Source organism: Geotrypetes seraphini, chromosome 9, assembly GCF_902459505.1.
Source record: "Geotrypetes seraphini chromosome 9, aGeoSer1.1, whole genome shotgun sequence".
Lineage (NCBI taxonomy): Eukaryota > Metazoa > Chordata > Amphibia > Gymnophiona > Dermophiidae > Geotrypetes > Geotrypetes seraphini.
In genome coordinates, this window is record NC_047092.1 from 151,300,901 (window position 1) to 151,325,738 (window position 24,838).

The 24,838-nt window shown below is 40.8% G+C and overlaps 1 protein-coding gene across 7 annotated transcripts in view; it reads right to left on the reverse strand.

Moving 5' to 3' along the window:
* The window catches only part of XRN1 (5'-3' exoribonuclease 1), a 184,291-nt gene that overhangs the window by 59,346 nt on the left and 100,107 nt on the right, over positions 1–24,838 (reverse strand). For all 7 annotated transcript variants that reach the window (XM_033958431.1, XM_033958429.1, XM_033958435.1 and 4 more), the window contains 7 exons: positions 24,730–24,833; positions 22,100–22,231; positions 18,290–18,452; positions 16,972–17,085; positions 16,233–16,331; positions 11,369–11,484; positions 3,378–3,524 (listed from right to left, as the gene is read on the reverse strand). In XM_033958431.1, coding sequence (XP_033814322.1) covers positions 3,378–3,524; positions 11,369–11,484; positions 16,233–16,331; positions 16,972–17,085; positions 18,290–18,452; positions 22,100–22,231; positions 24,730–24,833 — 875 coding nt within the window. The remainder of the gene's footprint in view (positions 1–3,377; positions 3,525–11,368; positions 11,485–16,232; positions 16,332–16,971; positions 17,086–18,289; positions 18,453–22,099; positions 22,232–24,729; positions 24,834–24,838) is intronic.

Below are 24,838 nucleotides of genomic sequence, written 5' to 3' on the forward strand. Positions count from 1 at the left end.
CCAGAACCATTTCGATATGTACCCATCTACCTAAGGGATCATAATTAATTAATTTAAAATCTGCATTACATTTTTTGTTTATTAGAACAGCCACTCCAGCTTTTTTCTTTAAAGCCGGTGCAAATAAACATTTAGAAATCCAACCTCCAGATAGTTTTTTTGATTCAATTTCCGAAAGATGGGTCTCTTGAATGAAGTAAATGTCCGCATTTTGATTTTTAAGGAACGATAATAATTTCTTCTTCTTTATAGGATGATTTAAACCATTGACATTCAGGGAATACATTTTTATATCCATCTAATTAATAATTATGTTGTGACCAATATTCTATGATAATTTACAAGATTAGTTCCTAGCACATTCAATAAAAATTTATCTCCTATCCCACCCATTATTTTCCCTCCCTCCCCACCCATTATCATATTCTGATTTGGAACACGCATTGGTCATGCAAAACCTAAATCTCCATCCCCAGGCAACTAATAATTCATTATATTATTTAAAAACATATTTCTATATTCAATACATTCTTTATATTTCCACCCTTATATAATTGTATATTATGTCCATTTAATCTATAAAATTTTTTTTTTTTTTTTTTTTTTTTATAAATTTACTGAGAATTATATATATTTGATTCATGAAATTAAATTCAATATCATGCATACATGTAATATAATACTCTGAATAAATAAACATATTACAAATATAGCTCTTATTCTCTATATATCTGTTATTCATCATGTAAATTAAATATATCCATTTTATAGAAATATTAATATTAATAATAATACATTTCAATCATTTTCTTAGATCATCTTCATAATAAATTAATTTGAATGAATAATTAAATAAAATATACATTTTATATCAATAAATAAGTTTTATAATAAATTCATATTTTATTAATTATCTACCAATCAATTACTTAATTTCTTATTTTTCATAATAAGTTAATATGACAGAATAATTGAATTAAATAAAAATCTTATAGTAGACATCTATTTTATTTATTAATCCTGTCAATAATCAAATTATTTTCTTGTATATATTTCATAAAATTAATTATTATTAATTATTATAATTTTCTTACACAGAATTAAAATATTGTTTTTATAATAAATTAATATATTTCATTTTTATATCTTATTCTCAATATAGCAATAATAAATTTTCCTTTCAATATTTTTAATGATAATTTCATTGTAAATCATTTCATTATTCATTAATCATAATAAGTTAATATGCTATATAATTGAATAAATTCTCTATTTTGATTAAAATATGTATTTTATATTAAATTTTTAAATAAATAATTTATTTATTTATATTTTAATAATAAAAAAAAATATTTTTTTTATATTTTATTTTTTTAATATTTATGATTGTGGATGCTAATATTTTATTAATAATTAATTTAATAAAATAATATTATATTATTGCAACCACTATATCAATAAATTATATTTCCAGTTAGTAACATCTCTTATGTCTTAATTTTTTTTTTTTTTTTTTTTTTTAATAATCTTCTTTATTTTCCCTTTTTTCCATCTTCTTTCTTCTTTCTTCTTTCTTCAGCTGAATTATTCTGTTTTTTATGTAAACATAGGTTCTTTTTGTGTCAAAAATTCTTTCAGTTTTGCAGGGTCTTGAAAATATATGGATTTATTTCCACTGGATACTCTCATAGTGGATGGATAATATATTCCATATATGTATCCTTTTTCTTTCAGCTGCTGTCTGTATGTGAGGAATTGTTTTCTTATGTTTGCTGTATATTTAGCAAAATCCGGTACTAAAATCAGTTTTGATCCTTTATAATTCAAGTTTTTATTTGCTTTTGCCATTTTTAATATTTCTTGAGCTTGTTGATACCTTAACACCTTGAATATCAAAGGTCTTGGAGCAGTCTGGTTTACTGGCTTTCTTGTGGGGATTCTGTGGGCTCTTTCAATTTCTAACGGCCATTTTGAATTGAGCTGAAGCAGTTTAGGTAAAAGATTTTCCAAGAATTGTACAGGATCTCCCCCTTCAATATTTTCAGCCAGCCCCAAAATTCTGATGTTCTTTCTTTTTCCTCGGTTTTCCATGTCCACCAATTGATTTTTTAAAGCTGCTACTTCTTTTTTATCTTTGTCATATTCTTGTGTGAAGGATTCAAATTTCTCCATTATTTCTTCCATCACTGTCATTCTCAGTCTTTCCGTTTGGATCTCTTGTTTCATGTTAAGAAGTTCTTCTTTAACTTCAGATATTTTATTGGCGTTTTCAGTCAGCATCAGTTTTATTTTGAACAGTTCAGTCATTATATCAGACTTTTCAGTGAGTTCTTCAGTCTCCATCGGGAACGGCACACTCGATGGTGACAGGGGAGTTACTTTTGTTCTTTTTGCTGATATACCCGATGTTGAAGGTTTTTCAGCTTTCCCCTGCTTCATACTCGCCATTTCCGACGTTGTTTTATGTATTTTTAATAGCGATTTGAGAAAGTAGAAGTTTTATTTTTATTCCGTTTGTTGCCTGGATACGGGAGCGCTGCGGTTAGGCTGCCATATCGTGCGCGCTCCAAGCCACGCCCCCCCATGATGGCATTTTTAAATAACATCCATGCCTGGTTTGTGGTGAGCCCATAGGAGTTTTGCAATATATAGCTTTGTGGATCATGAATGCCATCTTGAACTGTATTCTTTTCCTTATTGGTGGCCAATGTAGTTCAAATGAAAACAAAAACAAAAACTGTGGATACAGATATTATGGAGATAATTTATTAAACACTGACATATAAAACCATGAAAATTCAATTAAAAAAGTACAACGATAAAAAATACTGTGATAAAATCCAACCGGACCCTACATGGTCCGTGTTTCGGCAAACACGCCTTCCTCAGGGGTCCAATGGTTTGCAAACTCACATATAAAGAATTGGACTGACAACAGTCTATTGTCTTTAAACATGTGAGAAAAAACACCGCAGACAAGCTGAAGTAGCAAAAAAAAAAAAAAAAAATGCTACATAGTTTGACTAGGGCAACACCACCAATTTCTCTTACTTAGGATCAAACTCCCCTCCCTCCCTCCCCCCCACTATCCCCATGGATTACACTCCATATATTCTTATATAAGAGTGATGTTCATTCTTGTCATAGTATGTACTTGGGAGACATTACCCCACCAAGCATGCAATGTAACCACAAGTTTTATTCAGAATTTTCTACCCTGCACATTTACAATAGTCATCTGAGTGGCTCACAATCTATTTATGTGGGGAAAGGAAGTGTCTAGATAAGACATGACTGTGAGGAAAGGGGGGGGGGGAGAAAGTACAATTTTAGACAAGAGTTACATATCTGCCTCACCCCAGCTTATTCTATTATACCTTTCTAAGTACTCAGCAAGAAGTTGCTCTACAGCAGATGAATACATCCAATCATTCCCAACTTTCTTAGTATAGCCAGGGACCTCTTCATTTTTCTTGCTGAACTTCAGATTGAGTCCTACATTTGATCTGTGCTCTCCATGGGGACTAAAAAACAAAAGGTAGATGAGAAAATCACACCATTTTCCAATATCAATTCTAAGGTAGCAAATCATATGAATTGACATAAAGCACAGTTACTTACCGTAACAGGTGTTATCCAGGGACAGCAGGCAGATATTCTTGACTGATGGGTGACGGCACCGACGGAGCCCCGGTACGGACAATTTTAGAGTGATCTCACTCTAAGAACTTTAGAAAGTTCTAGCTCGGCCGCACCGCGCACGCGCGAGTGCCTTCCCGCCCGACAGAGGCGCGCGGTCCCTCAGTTTCTTAGTTTCCGCGGAGCTAAGAAGACGCGTTTTTTTTCAACGGCTGTTGAAACTTTTTTTCTGCCTTCCCGCTCGCGTAAACTTTTTGCCTAATTGGCCTTATTTCATTTCTTTTTTTCTTTTTTGTAAAAAAAAAAAAAATATATATATTTTTTCTTTTCTTAATTTGATTTTCCCCGGCGGGGCCTTCTGCCACCATCGAAGCCTCGGCCTTCGATTTGGCGGAAGCCGTTTTTCCTTTCATGCCCCCTCAACCGGGTTTTAAAAAGTGCCAGCGGTGTGCTAGGCCTATATCTCTCACGGACCCACACAACTGGTGTTTACAGTGTTTGGGTCCTGAGCATCAGGCCTCTACTTGCACCCGCTGTGCTACTCTAAAAAAACGGACATTAAAAAATCGCCAAATACAGCAGCGATTGCTGTTCGGTGCCGAGATGTCCGACCCCGTTCCTTCGACTCCGGCTTCGGCACCGATTCAGTCGGCACCCTCGTCTTCGACGCCGCGTGATTCCACACCGGCGTCTCAACAGTCAGGTAAGCCGGCTAAGAAGCCTTCCCCGCTGGAACGTCTTCCGGCCTCGAGTGCAGTGAGTCCAATCCTGCCGCCTGTAAGACGCCAGCGGAAGCGCTCCGCCCCTATAGAGGTGAGTCCCTCGACATCGGGCTCCTCATCTCCGGGGCGTCGAGCGGCACCGCAGGTACCGCAGAAGAAAAAAGCGGTACCGGTGCCATCCCTCGATGACCGCATTACGGCCATCCTTCAGGTGCAGCTTAAGGAGCAATTAGAACGGCTCCTTCCTGCTATCATGACACCGAACCTTCCGGTGCCGGCCCGCACCGAGCTATCGGTACCGGTTGTGGAACAACCCGTATCGATACCGATTGTGGAACCCGTGTTACCCGCTTCCACTGTTTCGGTACCGCTTCACCTAACCTCATCGGTATCGATGCCAGTCCTTGCACCGGAGCCGAGAGCTCACCATCAATCGGTACAGACTTCGGCACCGGTGCGACCGATAACATCTCCTGACTCGGTATCGATGAGATCGGGTAAGTCGGTGCGCAAAACCCGACACATTCAAGCATCGACACCTGAGTCTCGGGACCATTCTTCCCATGCCAGGGACCCTGATCTGTGGGGAGACTCAGAGGAACCCTTTCTTTCTGAAGGCGAATGTTCCTCAGAGGAGGAGGATTCGGCTGTCCCTGACCCATCCTCCAAACAGGTCACTTCCTCTTTCTCCTGTTTTCTGAAAGAGATGTGTGAATCCTTGTCCATTCCTTTGGAGGCTGAATCCAAAAAGTCTAAAGCTTTTTTGGATGCCCTTGATTTTGATCAGCCTCCAAAGGAATTTTTGAAACTTCCCCTTCATGACATCTTGAGGGAAACTTTCTATAAGAATTTAGAGACTCCTTTAACTGTCCCAGGGGCCCCACGTAAACTGGATTCTCTATATAAAGTAATTCCCATTCCTGGGTTCGACAAACCTCAACTTCCACACGAATCATTATTTGTCGAATCCACCCTTAAAAAGACTTCAGGAGCCAGTGTATATGCATCTGTCCCTCCTGGCAGAGAAGGAAGGGCCATGGATAAATTTGGTAAGAGGCTCTACCAAAATGCTATGTTAGCAAATAGGGCTAGTAATTATGCTTTTCATTTTTCTTTTTATTTAAAGCATCTCCTTACCACCATGGCTTCTTTCGAAAAATACCTTCCTTCACGAAAGCATCCTTCTTTTCACACCTGCTTGTCGTCTCTTTTCCAATTACGTAAGTTTATGGTTAGATCCATATATGACACCTTTGAACTTACATCCAGAGCGACAGCAATGTCGGTGGCTATGCGCCGTTTGGCCTGGCTTCGGGTATCCGAGCTTGATGTTAACCATCAAGATCGGTTAGCCAACGCCCCGTGCCTAGGGGATGAGCTCTTTGGGGATTCCATGGACTCAACCACACAAAAGCTCTCTGCTCATGAGACGCGCTGGGATACCCTGCTTAAAAATAAAAAGAAGCCTCCTCCGCCAAAACCATATAGACAGCAGTCGGCCTATCAACGCCGATTCACAGCTCGTCCATTACCTACCACTGCTCAGCAACCCAGGCGTCAGAGGCAACAACAACGTCAGCCTCCCAGACAGCAGCAACAACAACAATCTGTGAAACAACCTCCTCAGCAGAAGTCACAGCCCTTTTGACTTCATTCTCCACAGTATAGCCAGTATCCCTATTCCTGCTCTCCTGCCTCAGCCTATAGGAGGTCGACTTTCTCTGTTCCTCAGCCGGTGGGAAGTTATCACGTCGGACCAATGGGTCCTCAATATCATCCGCCACGGCTACTCTCTCAACTTCCAGACTCTTCCACCTCAAAGCCTGCCAAAAGAGTCTGCTTTGAACAGTCCTCAATCTGCCCTCCTTATTCAGGAGGTCCAATCCCTCCTCCTTCTGAACGCTATAGAAGAAGTTCCTCTAGATCAAAAGGGGCAGGGATTCTACTCCCGTTATTTTCTAGTCCCCAAAAAAACAGGAGATCTCAGACCCATCCTAGATCTTCGCGATCTCAACAAACATCTGGTAAAAGAAAAATTCAAGATGCTTTCTTTAGCCATCCTTTATCCCCTTCTAAATCAAAACGACTGGCTATGCTCCCTCGATCTCAAAGAGGCTTACACTCACATACCGATCAATGTATCCTCAAGACCATATCTCCGATTCATGATCAATCATTGTCACTACCAATACAAGGTACTGCCCTTCGGTCTAGCCTCATCTCCAAGGGTATTCACCAAATGTCTCATTGTGGTAGCGGCTTTTCTACGCTCTCACCACCTTCATGTATTTCCTTACCTGGACGACTGGTTGATCAAAGCCACATCCGCTCAAGCAGTTCTCCTGGCCACCAACCAAACCATCCAGTTTCTACAACTTCTGGGGTTCGAGATCAATCTACCCAAATCTCATATCATCCCCACTCAGAGACTTCAATTCATTGGAGCGATCCTGGATACACTCCTAATGAGAGCTTTCCTGCCATCCAATCGTCTTCAGACCCTTCAGTCTCTATGTCAGCAGGTGCTTTCACTCCCTTCCATCTCAGCCAGACAAATGATGGTACTCTTGGGACACATGGCATCCACAGTTCATGTCACACCTCACGCACGTCTTCACCTGCGCACTCCTCAATGGACCCTTGCTACTCAGTGGTCCCAAGCGTCGGATCCTTGCTCACGACACATATCTGTGACATCATCTCTTCGTCAGTCTCTTCAATGGTGGTTGGTATCCTCAAATCTATCCAGAGGTCTTCTGTTCCATCAGCCTCCTCATCAACTAGTCATCACCACCGACGCCTCTCTGTATGCATGGGGAGCTCACTTGAACGAGTTCCAGACTCAAGGTCTTTGGTCAGCCCAGGAAAAGAAGCATCAAATCAATTTCCTGGAACTCAGAGCGATGTTTTACGCCCTCAAGGCCTTCCAACATCTTCTCTTTCCTCAGGTCCTTCTGTTGTGCACAGACAATCAGGTTGCGATGTACTACATCAACAAACAGGGTGGGACAGGCTCTCGCCTTTTATGCCAGGAAGCCCAGAAGATCTGGACTTGGGCCATAGATCACCGTCTATTCCTGAAAGCTATATACATTCAGGGGGCACAGAATTCTTTAGCGGACAAACTCAGCAGAATTCTCCAACCTCACGAGTGGACACTCGATCCTGTAACTCTGCAGTCTATCTTCACTCAATGGGGCACTCCTCAGATAGACCTCTTTGCAGCTCCTCACAATCATCAGCTGCCCCTATTCTGCTCCAGACTTTACTCTCCGCACCGTCTAGCAGCAGATGCTTTTCTCCTCGACTGGTCGAATCAGTTCCTGTATGCCTTCCCTCCTCTGCCTCTCATGTTGAGAACCTTGTTCAAGCTCCAGAGGGAACGAGCCACCATGATTCTGATTGCTCCGAGGTGGCCCAGGCAACATTGGTTCTCCCTTCTACTTCAACTCAGTTCCAGGGAACCTTTTCTTCTTCCTCTGTTTCCATCTCTGCTTACGCAACAGCAGGAAACCCTTCTACATCCCAACCTCCAGTCTCTACACCTGACAGCTTGGTATCTCTCGGGCTGACTTCGACTGATACTCTTTTATCTCAGCCCGTTCGTTCCATTCTGGATGCCTCCAGGAAACCAGCCACTCTGCAATGTTACCATCAAAAGTGGACGAGATTTTCTTCCTGGTGTCTTCTTCATCATCTTGATCCCACTTCTCTGGCAGTGGAGACGTTGTTGGATTATTTACTTTCTTTGTCTGACTCTGGCCTTAAGTCCTCTTCCATCAGAGTCCACCTCAGTGCCATTGCAGCTTTTCATGAGCCAGTCCATGGAAAACTTCTTTCAGCTCATCCCCTGGTGTCCAGGTTCATGCGTGGGCTTTTCAATGTGAAACCACCTCTTAAAGCCCCTCCGGTTATCTGGGATCTCAATGTGGTTCTTTCCGCTTTAATGAAGCCTCCATTTGAACCTTTAGCTACCTCTCCTTTCAAATTTCTCACTTGGAAGGTACTTTTCCTTATTGCTCTTACCTCTGCCAGGAGGGTCAGTGAGCTTCATGCACTGGTTGCAGATCCACCTTTTACGGTTTTTCACCATGACAAGGTGGTTCTGCGTACACATCCAAAGTTTCTCCCCAAGGTTGTTTCTGAATTTCATCTCAACCAATCCATTGTTCTACCTGTTTTCTTTCCAAAACCTCATTCTCATTCTGGGGAACAAGCTCTGCATACTTTGGATTGTAAAAGGGCTCTTGCTTACTATCTGGAGCGTACGAAACCCCACAGATCAGTTCCCCAACTTTTTCTGTCCTTTGATCCGAATAAATTGGGACGTCCTGTTTCTAAACGTACGTTGTCGAATTGGCTTGCAGCGTGCATTTCATTCTGTTATGCTCAGACCGGACTGACACTGGAAGGTTCTGTCACAGCCCATAAAGTCAGAGCAATGGCAGCATCTGTAGCTTTCCTCCGTTCCACTCCTATTGAGGAAATCTGCAAGGCTGCTACTTGGTCCTCAGTTCACACTTTTACATCTCATTATTGTCTGGATGCATTCTCCAGAAGGGATGGTCACTTCGGCCAATCTGTTTTACAAAATCTGTTTTCCTAATGGCCAACCTTCCCTCCATCCCTCTTTTTGTTAGCTTGGAGGTCACCCATCAGTCAAGAATATGCTGCCTGCTTGTCCTGGGATAAAGCACAGTTACTTACCGTAACAGGTGTTATCCAGGGACAGCAGGCAGATATTCTTGCGTCCCACCCACCTCCCCGGGTTGGCTTCTTAGCTGGCTTATACTAACTGAGGGACCGCGCGCCTCTGTCGGGCGGGAAGGCACTCGCGCGTGCGCGGTGCGGCCGAGCTAGAACTTTCTAAAGTTCTTAGAGTGAGATCACTCTAAAATTGTCCGTACCGGGGCTCCGTCGGTGCCGTCACCCATCAGTCAAGAATATGCTGCCTGCTTGTCCTGGGATAAAGGCACTATACAAAATTGTGCCAGCCCTGTGTCTGCGATGTCATCCTCAAACAACTTACAAAATGTCTTTCGCTGTTCATCTCCAGCAGTTCAAGGAGCAAAAACAACTTTTTAAATAAATGGCCTCAAAAATCTTAGACTAATGTATGTCCCCAGGTGAAATCAGCTCCTATAAGAGGCCTACTATACAATCATAGACCAGCTCTGGAAAATAGACTCCCCAGTAAGGGAAAAAAAACCCATAGGCCAAAAAAACAGGCAAAAAACCCAACCAAACAAACCTACAAGTGTGACTCTTGGGTTGGCCCCTTTGCATCTCCCGGAGCAGGCATATAAGCCTGTTGGAACGGAAGCTTCCTACATGCATGATGCAGGGCTGTTCAGACTAGAACCTTCTTACCACCGAGTCCTTCCTTCCAACGTAACTTTCAGCCGGAAGTTACATCGGAAGGAGCGACTCAGCAGCAAAAAGGTTCCAGTCCAAGCAGCCCTCCATTCAGGAAGCTTCCTTTCCAACAGGCTGGTATGCCACCCCAGGAGGCATGAAGGGGCCGACTCAGGAGTCACACTTGTAGGTTTATTTGGGTTTTTTGCTGTCTGTCATCAGGAGGAAGGGTGCAAGGGTTGGGGGCTGTTGGACCAGCGAGAGGGAGGGAGGAAGCTGCTCGATTCACGAGGGGGGGGGTGGCTGCTGCTGCATCTGCAAAGGGGGGAGGGAGGAGGTTCTTTTTTTGCCATCTGCGAGGGTTGGGGGCTGTTAGACCGGCAATAGAGAGGAAGGAAGGGAGAGGGCTGCTGGACTCGTGAAAGGGGAAGGAAAGCAGGTGCTGGGCCCATGTGATGGATGGGTGGAGTGGAGATGGAGGGAAGGGAGAAGTGCCAAATCCACACCTGGGCGCTGAAGGGAGGGGATAGAAGTGGTAGACCCATGGGAAGGGGGCTAGAGGGAAGAGGGAAAGGTGCAGGACCGGCAAAGAGGAAGAGAGAGAAAGAAACGGAAAGAGAAAAGCTGAACCAAGGGGATGAAGGAAGAGTGAGTGAAATATTGAATATAGCAGAGGGAGGAAGGAAACAGAGAGTGTGAGAGATGTTGGTGTAAGGCGTAAGAGAGAAGAGAAACTGGACACAGGGAGATATACAAAAAGAGGGAAGATGGTGGGCATGGATGGGAGCATAGGAACAGCGACAAAAAATGGGAATGCTGCATCTGCATGTGGGTGGTATATGGACACAGAGGAGTAATGCTAGACATGGGAGGGTATATGGGCACAAAGAGAAGATGGCTAGACATGGGGAAGAATAATAACACAGAAGGAAGATACTGGACAGGTGGGGCATAGGGATATAGAGGAGTGATACTGTACACAGGAGGAGGAGGATCATAGAATGGTGAGATGATGAAGGCAGGGAGATGGGCACAGGAGGAACACTAGAAAGGTTAAGTATAGAAGACAGAGAAGGGAGGTGCTTGCTGAACATGGAGGAGAAATATACAAAGAGATGGAAGATGAACGGTGAGCATGGAGAAAGAAGACATGTCAAATGTTCAGGAGACCCTGGCAAGTGAGTTACGATCTCACACTGTGCTGCAGACAACCTAATATTTAAATACATCTCTCCCATTTTGGTCTTCTCCTTCCTGATCTCCAACTGAAGAGGCAGGCCTTGGGAGTTCTATGAATCTTTACTTCTCCCTGCATCTGTAACTTGGGGACTGACTCTATTTGAATAGCATTTGTTACAAGGTGGCAGGAATTAACATAACCAATTATACAATTTGCAGGGCACGCTAAGTCACAACCTTTATTTACATTTTATTGACATCATATTTAATATCCAATTTGCAAGTTCTTCTGGAATTAATCCAGCTACCTCTCCTCCCTTGTAACCAAAAAAAACCCCAAACCCAATACTGTTGTAACTTCACTGGAAATGTCCAGTTAGCTCTTTTGTAATCTGCCTTGAACTGCAAAGTATAGGCGGAATAGAAGTCCCTAATGTAATGTAATGTAATGTAATGTAATCATATATGCTCACTTTTTCTTGGATCCTCTTCCAATGAAAATACTTCCAGTAAATCTTGAGACCAGATATCCACTAATTCCAAGGCGACTGGCCAATACATATCCTGGATTGTATTTTATGGAATATTTCTTTAAAAAGGAAAAACATGTGCAGTGTTAATAGATTATAACCAAAAAGAGAATAAATCCAGAAGCGTTTTATACTCTAAGTATGTCTAAAGCCATTCATGTTATCATTCTACTCCTTGTATAATACCAAATACTATAAGATTAAAGCAGTGGTCTCCAACCTTTTTCATATTAAGGGCTGAAAAATGGACATGAGAAAGCTCTGGGGGGTGTATGGGGGGGCACATAAAGATTCTGTAATAGCATCTGGGTATCCAAATTCCATTATAGAACAGAGCCTAAGGGTCAATATTCAGTCAAGTGTTTTGCTGACCATTGCCAGTGTTATGCTCAGAAATTCAATGTCAGGTTATGTCCAGGCTCTGGCACTGAATTTATAGGTTTCTGGAGCCAGATAAACCATAGCCGGATAGGTGTAATATTCAGCACAACTAGCTATGAGCTACTGCATAAGGATAGGACTACCTTTTATGAAGTCCTATTTATACAGTGACTTTGGCCGGTTAAATGCTGAATATTGGCACTTAACTAGACAAGTACCAACTCCACCCCTGGAACACCCCCAAAATAACCATTTTTACTTTAAGCGCTAACAAGTCATTTTCAGTGGCATTAACTGATTAATTGCTGGTTAGCCCTGAACAAGTGATTTAACCAGCCAGGAGCCATTTCTGGCCAGTTAAATCGCTTTGAATATCGACTCCTCAGTTGCCTTTGGGTGTCTAACTTTAGGCACCAACACTTAAACCATGTAAAAGCAGGTGTAAATGTTGGCACCTAGGCACACAACTTACAGTTCTCTGTGTTTGGCACCCACATAAGAATAGCCATTCTGGGACAAGACCAAAGATCCATCAAGCAAAGTATCCTGTTTCCAACAATGGCCAACCCAAGTCCCAAGTACCTAGCTAGATCCCAAGTAGTAAAACAAATTTTCTGCTTTTATTCTAGGAATAAGCAGTGGATTTCCCCAAGCCATATCAATAATGGCCTATGGCCTTCTCTTTCAGGAAATTATTCAAGCCATTTTTAAACCTTGCTAAGCTAAATGATTTCACCACATTCTCTGGCAACGAATTCCAGAGTTTATTACACATTGTGTGAAGAAATATTTTCTCCAGCTTGTTTTAAATCCACTACTTAGTAGCTTCATCGCATGCCTCTAATTCCAGTGTTTTTGGAAAGAGTGAACAAGCGTTTCACATCTACTCTTTCTACTCCACTCAGTATTTTATAGACCTCTATCCCCACCCCTGAGCCATTTCTTCTCCAAGCTGAAGAGCCCTAGCTGCTTTAGCCTTTTCTCATAGGGAAGATGTCCCAAACCTTTTATCATTTTCGTCGCCTTCTCTGTACCTTTTCTAATTCCGCTATATCTTTTTTGAGATATGGCGACCAGAACTGCACACAGTATTCAAGTTGCGGACATACTATAGAGCAATATAAGAGCATTCTAACATTCATCTTTGTTTTCTATTCCTTTCTTGATAATTCCTAACATTCTATTTGCTTTCTTAGCCACTGCCGCCACACATTGAGCTGAAGATTTCAACATACCCTCAACAATCTCACCTAGATCCTTTTCTGGGCAGCATCACATAGCTATAGTTTGGGTTCCTCTTTCCCACATGCATCACTTTGCACTTGTTCACATTAAATGCCATCTGCCATTTTGATGCCCAGTCTTCCAGTCTTATAAGGTCCTCTTGCAATTTAACACCTTTGTGTAATCAGCAAATATAATTATCTCACTAGTTATTCCTTTCTCTATATCAGACCCCTGGTGAACTCCATTATTTACCATTCTCCATTGAGAATATTGACCATTTAAACCCATTCTCTGTTTTCTGTCTTTCAACCAGTTCTTAATCCATAAAAGGACATTACTTCCTACTCCATGGCTTTCTAATTTACTCAGAAGTCTTTCATGAGGCACTTTGTCAAATGCCTTTGAAAATCCAAACACACAATATCAACCGGTTCACCTTTATCCACATGTTCATTCACCCCCTTCAAAGAAATTGGTGAGGCAGATTGGTGAGGCAAGATTTTCCTTGACTAAAACCATGTTGGCTTTCTCTTATTAATCAATGTTTATGTATATATTCTGCTAAAAGTGGAGTTAGGTGCTTAACTACAGTTTATTCCTGTTTGAGCACCTAACTTGTGGCACACTATATAGAATTAGGGAAATAATGGATTATGAATATAGGCTGGAGTTTTTCTAGCCATCTTTGAGTTCTGGTGTTTTGCTTGAGGCTGTCTCCTGGAGTAACGGTTTTGATTTTTATCATTTTTAAAAATTTCACCTCATCTTTCTTTATCCTCAGCTATACACCAAAACAATCTCTGCGTTCTGAGAGTTTAGCTTTACTGAAAATGTTCGTGAATCCAAGACTTGCTGAGACAGGTAAAAGGACTTTCTGTTGTGCAGGGGTTAAGTTATGGAACTCCTTTGTGGATCAGATACGAAATTGCTGTGAAAAGGGTAGGTTCAGAAAATTATTAAAGACAAAGCTATTCGTTGATGCCTTGTTTTTAGTTATTTCAGCTAAAATTGATGAATTATCCATGAGCTCTTTTTTCCACATTATGGCATTTCCCTGAGGATTGTATGCATTTTTTTTTAATTATATGATTATTTTATCATGTATTTGCTTTTATTTTGTCATCATTTTAACATTGTGTATGTAAATCATTTAGGGGTCCTTTTATCAAGCCGCGCTAGCGGGGTTAGCGTGTCGGACATTTCATCACGTGCTAACCCCTGCGGCCGGCTAAAAAACTAACGCCTGACCAATGCAGGCGTTAGCGGCTAGTGCGGCAAGCGGTTTAACACGTGATATTACGCACGTTAAACCCCTACCACAGCTTGATAAAAGGACCCCTTAGTTTTAAATGGTATATAAATTTTTTAAATAAATAAATAATTAATATGCTTTTTTTTTTTTTGTTTGGAAGCAAGTGAACATTGATTCCCCTTTGATTTTCAATCCAACTGGTGATCCCAAACTTAGAAAAAGTGCCAAAGTCCTTTGGGGGGACAGTGATTTTATTATATTTTATATGGATTATATCTAGTCATATATATAGTTTCACTTTTACCTTATCATTTAATCTAAAGACTTTTCTCTCTCTTTTTATTCCTTATTTTTTTCTCTTGCTTCTAGGTTTCTTTTCTTGAGTCTCACCAGTGGTTCACGAGGATGTGAAATATTCCACAGGCCTCTGATGCAGGCAATAGTGCCTAAATATGTAGGGCTTTGGATTCGTTTTCATTCTCACTGGACTGGTTGATTTATGTGTGATCCCGATTATTAAATCTATCAAAATTCTGGGAGTCACACTAGACCAACATTTAACACTAGCAGAACACACGAACTTAGTGGTACAAAAATGCTTTTTTGCATTGTGGAAATTAAGAACCATAAAAAATATTTTGATCCTTTATCATTCAGACTATTGGTGCAGGCATTAGTTTTATCTATTTTAGACTATTGTAATATCATCTATTTAGGAGCACCCAAAAAAATTCTAAGGAAATTAAGGATAATTCAGAATACAGCTGTTCAATTGATTTTTGGTTTAAAAAAGAATGACCATATTAGTCCATATTATCGTTAACTTCAATGGCTGCCTTTAGAGGCAAGAGTTTTATTCATATTTTCCTGTATCTGCTTTAAGCTGATATCGGGATTGTTTCCAGCTAATCTTTTTCCTCATTTTGTGTTGCTTAGACCATCAAAAGAAACTAGAAACTTCTACTTATTTGCTTATCCAAAAATGAATGGGTGTAGATACAAGACCTTCTTAGATAGGACCCTAGCATTTCAAGCTGGTAGGCAACAATCTTGGTTAGGTAAATATATTCAGCAAGCTATGTTATCCTATTGCAGTTTTCAGAAATTAATTAAGACCACTTTGTTCTATAAGTTTATTACTTAGTAGTTTTATTTTTGAAATTCTATTTTACAAATATTTGTATTTTTTTTATTGTACTATTGTATTTCGCTGATTGTCCAGCTCTTTTTAGTGTAAACCGCCTAGAACTTTTGGTTATGGCAGTATAAAATAATAAAGTTATTATTATTCTTAAGGCTGTTTTGATTTATTTATATATGAAACAGTAATGGCCTCTTTCACAAAGCCGCGCAGCAACAGCCCCGAAGCCCTTTAAATCCCTATGGGCTTCGGGGCCACTAGCGCGGCTTTGTAAAAGAGGCCATAAGCGACTTCTATTTAACCTTTTTATTATTTGGCACCAGCCAGTTTGGCTTTTCTTTTGCTCTATTGCCTTTTGCTCTTTACTGTGGATAAACCTTCTTCTGTTTTGTTGAAAGACTTCATTATATACAGTACAGGGCTGAACATGAAAGTCCAACTCCAATTCTCTCCGATTCTTGACCATTTACCAACTGCAGCAGCATCAAAGGAAATGCAATTAAGAAATGACATGTCTATTGATAAATGGATTCCAAACTTCATCCTAATATTTTTAACAGAATTTTACAGATTTTAGTCTTCATGTTGCTAACCAGTTACTGGTTAGTTAAACTGTAATAACACGCATATCCTCTACGGATATCTCACTGTAATAACAAGCATATCCTCTACGGATATCGCAATGATGCTCTCTAATAATGGTTGACAATACTTGTAAATAAATTAGATAAGGAGAAGGCAGCACTTCTATATCAGCACATTGGACAGAATGTTTTATGTAATCAAGCATTTCAGCAAAGACTTACATGTTGGTTTTGTATTAAGGCATCCAGCTGAGGTTCATATGGAATGTGGAAAAGTACACGAATTCTACAGTCACTGAGAACATCAGATGAATCTTGAACCTAGGGATAAAAACTGTACATATAAATAAACATTATACATTGAAATATTTTGAACCTATTATCACATTAGGGGTACCCAAGAAATAAACTGTCCTTAAATAGTTACTGCCCTTTAAAATCTAAGTCATTCAAAATTCAACAAAATCGAAATAATGCAAACGTACGGTGAAGGTAATTTGGAAAGCATCTTTTTGGCGTCATCCTTCACCATATGATTTAGTTAGATTATTTTTCCCCATCTGTGTTTTTCTATAACAAACAGCTGGAAGGATGAGGGAGCAGGGAGCTGTTGCAAGGGAACAACAGTCAATAATAACAGTTATAACTGCTTCAAGCAGTTTCCCACAGAAAGTAATGGGTTTTTTGGGAAGGCTGAGTCCTGTGAAAAGAATCATCCAACATTTCTGGTCTCTGAACTTGTCCAAGATATTCACGCATTTTCTTCCTGCATGCCTAATTTGGTGAATTTCAGTCACTTTTTTTGGAAGAGTTATCATACTTACAGCAGACATCCCTGTTATATAATTCCTTACAACATTTTATATGTTGGAAAGCATAAAAAAGTAATTTAAAAGATCTATCGAAAATTATAGACATGAGTCAATTTTAAGAAAAAATAAAATTAACATCTAAAACTAACTTCTCCCATGCAGCCGTAGTAAGGAGTTCCAAGCATAAAGACATTGCTTCCAGGACAGAAGAGTTCTTCCAAGGTTTTGAAGTGGGAGAAACGAGAGTCAAAAGTACTGATATCCTGTACAAAGAAAAATAAAGCTGAATTTCATGCTACAAAGTAAAATCACAAAAATGTCAGTAAACTCTTCCAGCTAATACAGACAGATCCATTCCTGCTGTCCTTTTCAATGTATTCATAAATTCACTTTTTACTCTTTTCACTGGATGTAAACCTTTATTCAGCTGCTATTTGTTCCCCCGAATAACTGGAAAGGGTCAGAACAGCCACCACAGATTTTAATACAAGCTAGGGGTGAGTTATAATTCACTCTTATCCATTCTCTCAATCAAGGGTCCAGGCCCATTTTCTTGAATTTTTAAACAAAAATGGCCAAGTGACCCTATGAAAGGCCTGTTCCACATCTAACAAGAATAGAACCATCCCTTGATATATTATTTTTGCTCTTTCAATTAAGTTTTACACTCTCCAAATATTATTGCTCACATGCCTCCCTGCTGTAAATGGCAACTGATCCAGATAAATCAGTCTGAGTAACCAACTCATGAGCCCGTCTATCAAAATCCTGGTAAAAATTTTAGTATCCATTCCCAATAGAGAGACTGGCCTTGTATCTTATGTTTTAATTATTTTGTAACTCGCCTCAAACTATTTTGGTGAGGTGTGTCGTCAAATAAAGAAAACATCTATGGGTTGCTGAGGCAAGACTAAACAGGTGAGTTTTAAGGGCAGCTTTGAACTTAGCATGAGAATTCATCCTTAAAATAACTGGCAAGAAGTTCTATAATGTTGGGACCAAAAAACGATCATGTTTGTGACAGAGAGGAGAGAGAAAGAAGCTATTCAACAGAAGAACAGAGCTGTCGATATAGCTCATAAGGAATCAGAGAAGATGAAAGATACAGTGTACTATAGGACCAGTAGTGATAGTGAATGAAAACCCAGTATTGAAAAACCAAGGGTGACATATAGACAAATCTATGGGTTTGGTAAGAACTCCACTGTCCAAATGAGATGTAACAAATCTCCCATCGACTCCCAATCCAGTGATATCTGAGAGATATTTTTAATGACAGTCAAAATTAGGTGATCAGTAAACCCTTACCCAAACTGTCAGTAAAAATATTTTGGGAGAGTTGACACCTGCAGGAAGGATGGGGGAGATGGCAGAATTGCTCTGGTTAACATTTGATGTACCTTCACAAGAACTAAACCAATGTACTTTCTAGTTTAGATCAAATCAGACTAGTGAAAAATGGCTTACTTTGACAATAGCTTGGTAAACAAAAGGAAGAACTTGTTTTGACCACTGTTTCTCGAGACGAATTTCTCCATTTTGATTCAATTGATATCGGCGACCAGTAAGAAGTTGAGCATATACTACTACTGAGGTTTCATTTATATGAATTCCTTTTCTTTTCAGATAGCTGGAGAAGAAAATAAAAACACTCAGCATTACAAGGAAACATTCTTTAATCAGGAACTATAAGGCAGATTTGCTTAGCTGTAATAGGTGTTCTAGATAGACAGCAAGATTAATCAGTCACACAAAGTGGTGCTGGGAAAGCCTAGACTTACCCCTTCTTTTACGAAACTGCAATAGCAGTTTCTAGTGTGGAGAGCTGCACTGAATAGCCGGCGCTGCTCCTGATTCTCATAGGAACTCAATGAGCGTCCAGAACAGCGTGGGCCATTCAGTGCGGCTCCCCGCGCTAGAAACTGCTATCGCAGTTTCGTAAAAGGAGGCCTAAGTATAAAGTTATGAGCACATGCAGTCCTTCCTGCACCCAGAAGTCCCTTCAGCCTCACTAGTGAAAGTTTGTGATTAGCTTTCTGTGAAACAAATAGAATTGTGTGCCTGATTAACATCGGAATGTAACATTCAAACACTCGTAGACGTACAGTATTTGTTGTGCTCTGCCTTCGTGCAAGTGGTCACTGGGCCTCCTTAACTAGGCTCTCAGGCACTTAAATAAATTATAGAATTTTACATTTCTACATGCATAATTGGAAACGTAGCCCAAATCTTGCCCATTTGCACATGCACTGGCATAGTATGCACCACTGAATGTATGTGCTACTTATAAAAAAAGCTTATTTATGTGCATATGTGACTACAGACATGAATAAGTAATGACTAAATTACTGCCATTTGCACATGTCCCTAGCACCTCCTTGTAAAATTATTCTCTAAGAGTACACAGTATGCAGATTTGTGTGTGAAAATAAGAAATTACATTACATTACATTAATGACTTCTATTCCACCCGTACCTTGCAGTTCTGGGCGGATACAAAAGAAACAGCTGGACATTTCCAGGAGGATTACAAGAAGATTGGAGAATTACAATTTAGGGTTTAGGATGCAGAAAGGATGACTGGGCTATTCCAGCAGATTTACAGTTCGGGGAGCTGTACAAATAGGAGATAGTGCAATTCTAGTAAATATACAATTTGGGAAGCAGTAGACATGCTTGAGGCTTTGAAGAGAAAGAATAACTGGAGATGAGGAGAGGATATGGGGGGGGGGGGGGGCGGAATACACGGAGGGTAAAATCCAGGGTTAGAGTTAAGACATCTGGATGGATTTTTTGAATAGCAAGGTTTTGATTTCTTTTCGAAAAGATTTGTGGTCGCTCGTTGATATCAGCAAGTTAGAGATGGTATGGTCAAGTTTCGCTGCTTGCATTGCTAGTAGACTGTCGAACATCTTCTTGCGCTGAGTGCCTTTGAGTGGGGGTAGGTAAATGGGGTCTGGGTTCTTCTTTGTCTAGTAGTGAGGTTTAGGTTCAGGCGGTTGTTTAGGTAAATGGGAGCTGTGCCGTTTATTGCTTTGAATAATAGACAGTATAATTTGAATTGAATTCGTGCTTGTATTGGTAACCAGTGTGAGTCTAGGTAGGCTGTGGTGATGTGGTCAAGTTTACTAAGCGAGTAGATCAATCTGAGTGCGGTGTTTTGGACTGTCTGTAGTTGTTTTACCATGGTTGCAGGGCATGGTAGATAGAGGATGTTGCAGTAGTCCAATAGACCTAGGACTAGGGATTGGACTATGAGCCTGTATTGCTCTATGTCGAAGAATTTTCTAATTTTTCGTAAGTTGCGCATGGTTAGAAATGCTTTCTGTGTGGTCTTGTTGATTTGGACCTGCATTGTGCAGCATCTATCTATCGTTACTCCTAGGAGTTTTAGGGCAGACGGTATAGGGTATTTGGTAGTGTTTATTTCTAGTTCTGTGATGGAAGGTTTTTGTCCTTTTCGAGAAGTAGAAATTTTGTTTTGTCTGTGTTGAGCTTCAGTTTGTGGTCTACCATCCATTTTTCCACTGCTTGTAGATTTTTTCCAATTTTTCTGTTGAAGTGGGGTCAGGAGAATCGAAAGGTAGGAGTATGGTGATGTCATCTGTGTAGCTAAATGAAGTTACATTTAGGTTATTTAAGGTAGAACCAAGGGAGGATATAAAGAGGTTGAAGAGGGTAGGTGAGAGAGGTGAGCCTTGAGGAACTCCACAGGGGTTGGACCAGGGTTCTGATTTAAGATCGTTTGACTTTACTCTATATGTTCTAGATTTAAGGAATCCTTGGAACCAGTTGTATACCCTTCCTGAGATCCCTATGGCTTCAAGTATCTGTAGTAGAATGGTGTGGTCAACCACATCGAATGCTGCAGAGAGATCAAGTTGAATTAGCAGCATTCTTCTGCCTTTGCTGAGGTGCTGTCGGGCTGTGTCTAGTAGGGTTACTAGTAGAGTCTCTGTGCTGTGATTGGATCTGAACCCCGATTGAGAGGGGTGAAGAAGATTGTGGTCTTCCAGGTAGTTAGTGAGGTATTGTGCAACTAGTCCTTCTATTAGTTTGATATAAATTGGTATTGAAGCGATGGGTCTATAGTTGGCGGGGCTATCTATTAGGCTTTGTGATTATGATTTCTCCTAAGTGCTGTGGGAATTGACCTTCTGTGAGTGTAATTTGGATCCATTGTATGAGGCTAGCTCTAAATTTGGGGGTGGCATTTGCTATCAGATAAGTGGGACAGTTGTTCAGATCGCATGAGGCTTGGCTGTATTTTTTGTAGAGTCGATTCATGTCAGTCCAGTGTAATGCTGGGAAGTCGGTCCAGATCCTGTCTGCTGCAGTAGCTTCTCCTATTGGGGGGTTTGTTATTATCTCGTTGAGGTGGGTGCGTGTGTTATTGAAGGTAGTTCTGATCGTTGTAATCTTGTTTTTGAAGTAGTCTGCGAGTTGGGTGGCTGCTGGTGGATTTTTTTCTTGAGTTGCTAGGTAAGGTTTGGTGTCAGTGAGGTTTTTTACTAGATTGAATAGCTTTTTAGAGTCTAGAGATTCCAAACCTACCAGTTTGGAATTGTAAGCTTTTCTTTTTTCCTTGAGTTTGATCTTGTACTGTTTGATTAGGCTTCTCCATGCTATTTTGGATTGATCTTGGTTATTTTTTTTCCAGTTTCTTTCCAGTTATCTGCAGTGCCTTTTGAGTTGGAGAAGTTCGGAGTCGAACCATTTGTCAGATTGTCTGCAGATTTTGTGTTTAGATTTTATTGGTGCTAACTCATTCAGTATTGTTTCGCTTAATGTTCGCCATTGGGGTATGAATTCTTTGGGGTCTATGGATTCGATTGCGGGGTCTGCTTTGTCCCAGAATGTGGTTGGTTCGATTTTTGGTCGGGTTTTGATGGGGGATTTGTGGGGTTTATGTTTATAATTGCATAGAGCCCAGTTGATGTTGAAGGTGTATTTATAATGATCTGACCAGAGGGAGGGGTGCCAGGTCCCGTTAGAGATGTGGATTTCAGGTGTGTGAGGATGTTGGGTCATGTATGCAGTAATATCTAGTTGGTGGCCTTTTTCGTGCATGGGTTGGGGGTTGAGAATTTGGTAGGTTAGTGCTTTGAGGTAAGCGAGTATGTAGTCTTTCCTGTTCTGTAAATGTTAGTAGTCAACCTGGTTTCAGGACTTTAATTTTCCATTAATGCAACTGGAAGTTCTATTTATGCCAAATTTAACCAGCATGAGGAGTTAATTATTATGAAATGGTGAAACACTCATTTCTTAAGTACTTACTATTCTGAAATTCCATGTATCTCTTTCCTCCAGTTATTACTTTCTTTCTCACTGACATAACTCACTTTGGTTGGAGGCACTGAGCTGCCCATATAAAGCTTCTGTGTCCAGTGGGATTCTTCCATATAAAATCTGACAAAATCCAAGGTAATACCATCATCATCCTCAACACTACAAAGATTTCTCTGTTTAGTGCACATTACAATAACAGTTAAAATATTTTCTTCTAGTGAAAACTAATACCGGGTAGAGTTTTGGATTCTTGCTCAGAAATAGCTAAGAAGAAAAAATTAAAAAAAATTTAAATTGAAACAGGTTGGGCAGACTGGATAGACCATTCGGGTCTTTATCTGCCGTCATCTACTATGTTACTTTGTTATTAAGATAATTTATAGTGGATTCTTTGTATTATAGTGCATATTCAGGGGCAATGTCTCTAAATGGGTTCAAATGTGCACACATTGACAGTAATGAACCTTATTCCTAAGCCTCCTTTTACAACACGATCCTCATGAGGGTCAAGAGTAAGGTTACCAGATTTTATGATCATAAAATCCAGACCCATGGCCTGCCCCCAGGCCCACTCAGTTCCACCCAACCCTGCCCTGTTCTGACTAAGTCACGGCCTGTTCTGCCCCAGCCACACCCCCAACCTCTTCTTGTGCTTGGAGCCACGTTGGTAGGGCTTCTGCACATGTGCAGATGTGACACGATTACAGATATGATTACGATTACATGTCACTGTGTTGCATCCATGCAAGCACAAATGCCCTCCTGACATGGTCCCAAGTTGGAAGATTTTCAAAATCTGGACAAAGTGCCGGGTTTTGAAATGCCTTCCAGATGCCTGGACAGTCCTCTAAAAAGAGGACATATATGGGTAAATCTGGACTAGAGAATGACACGGGGGAAAAATTTGTCCCTGTCTCCGCCCTGTCCCCGTGAGCTCGGTCCCCATCCCGTCCCCACGAGCTCAGTCCCTGTGAGCTTGGTCCCTGTCCCGTTCCTGAAAACCATCTGATCCCATTCGCACAAACAATCTCCCTTCTGTGTTCCTATTTTCCCCATTTCTATTATCTCCCCTCTGTATCTGTATACTCCCTCCTGAGTCCGGCATTGCCCCGCCTGTGTCCATGTACCATCCCCATGTATCTCCCCTTTAAGTCTCTGTCCCTATGCCCCATGCACATAATTTTCCCTCTGTTTCTGTTACCTTCCTATGTCCAGATTTCCCCTCTCTTCCTCTTCCACACCAACGTGTCTCTCTCCTCTCAATCCCCATCTAGCTTCTTTCCTTCTTTCGGCATCTGGCTCACCTGCTTGTCCTCCCCTTTCTCTTTCCTGTTGTGGGTTCAATATTTGTCTCCCAGCATCTCTTTCACTTTCACTCCTTCCTTCCTACTGTGAGGGAACATGCGCGGTCACGGATCACGCGGTCCAGCAGCCCCCTCCCACCCAATCGCCGTGTCCCACCTTCTCCCTCCCTTTCCCTCACCTTATGTGGCAAATTTAATTTTTCTTCTCCCAGTGGCACGCTTTCAACAAGTCGCGCGCATGGCTGCTTCAGTTGAATCTTCTACTCTGACGCAACTTCCTGTTTCTGGTTGCGTCAGAGACGAAGATTCAACTGAAACAGCTGTGCATCACTTATTGAAAGTGTGCCACTTTGAGAAGAAAATTTTAATTCAGCACATAAGGTGAGGGTGAGGGAGGGAGGGCGGGAGGGGGCTACTGGACCATGCGATCTGTGACTGCATATGTTCCTTTCACTGCAGACACAAGACCATTCACCGCTCCACGGGGCAGTGAATGGCCTTGTCCCCATTCCCACAGTGACCACTATTTTTTCGCTCCCCATTTCAGCGGGTTACCCGCGAGAAACAGCCACTGTGTCATTCTCTAATCTGGACGTCTGGTAACCCTAGTCAAGAGTCAAGTCATGGATTTGATATACTACCTTTCTGTGGTACAACTAAAGCAGTTCACATATACTGTATTGTATGTAGGTACTTCTATAGTCCCTGGTGAGCTCACAATCTAAGTTTTTGTACTTGGGGCATTGAAGAGTTAAGTGACTTGCCCAGATTCACAAGGAACTGCCATGGGAACAGGTTCTCAGCCCACTGCACTAACTATTAGGCTACTTCTCTTAATAAATAAATACACTATGATTAAAATTCCTAACTAGATTTGGGCCCTAAGCTTTCACTGTTACTCTGTCTATGGAAGGGTTTTCTTCAATGGGATCCAAACTCTTTACTCTCAAACACCACAGTTCTACTCAGTTCTATTGTACAGAAAAGATTTTAAAATAAGAATGGAGTGGAAGAGTAGCCTAATGGTTAGAACACCCGCTACTTCTTGTGATTTTGGGCACGTCACTTAACTCTCCACTGATTCAGGTAGAAAATTAGATTCTGAATCTTAGTACTGAAAAAGGTGTGAGCTAATTCCAAATAAATAAATAAATATAATGTATCTACTCTATTAATAATGAAGTATTAATATGAAAACTCAATTATAGAGATACAACTAGCTGAGGTATTAAAGGGGTCTAGTAGGTCATTTGTACTTAGTGCTGCATAAGACATTTACAACCCATGCCTAACTTTCTGTGAGCCATTACTCACTTAGTTTCTCCATCTGACACAGCAATCACCCTGGCTTCTTCGAGATGAGGCCAGTTGACAAAGATGGACTTTCCAAGCACTGCAGCCGCCACATTTTCTACATTCTGTG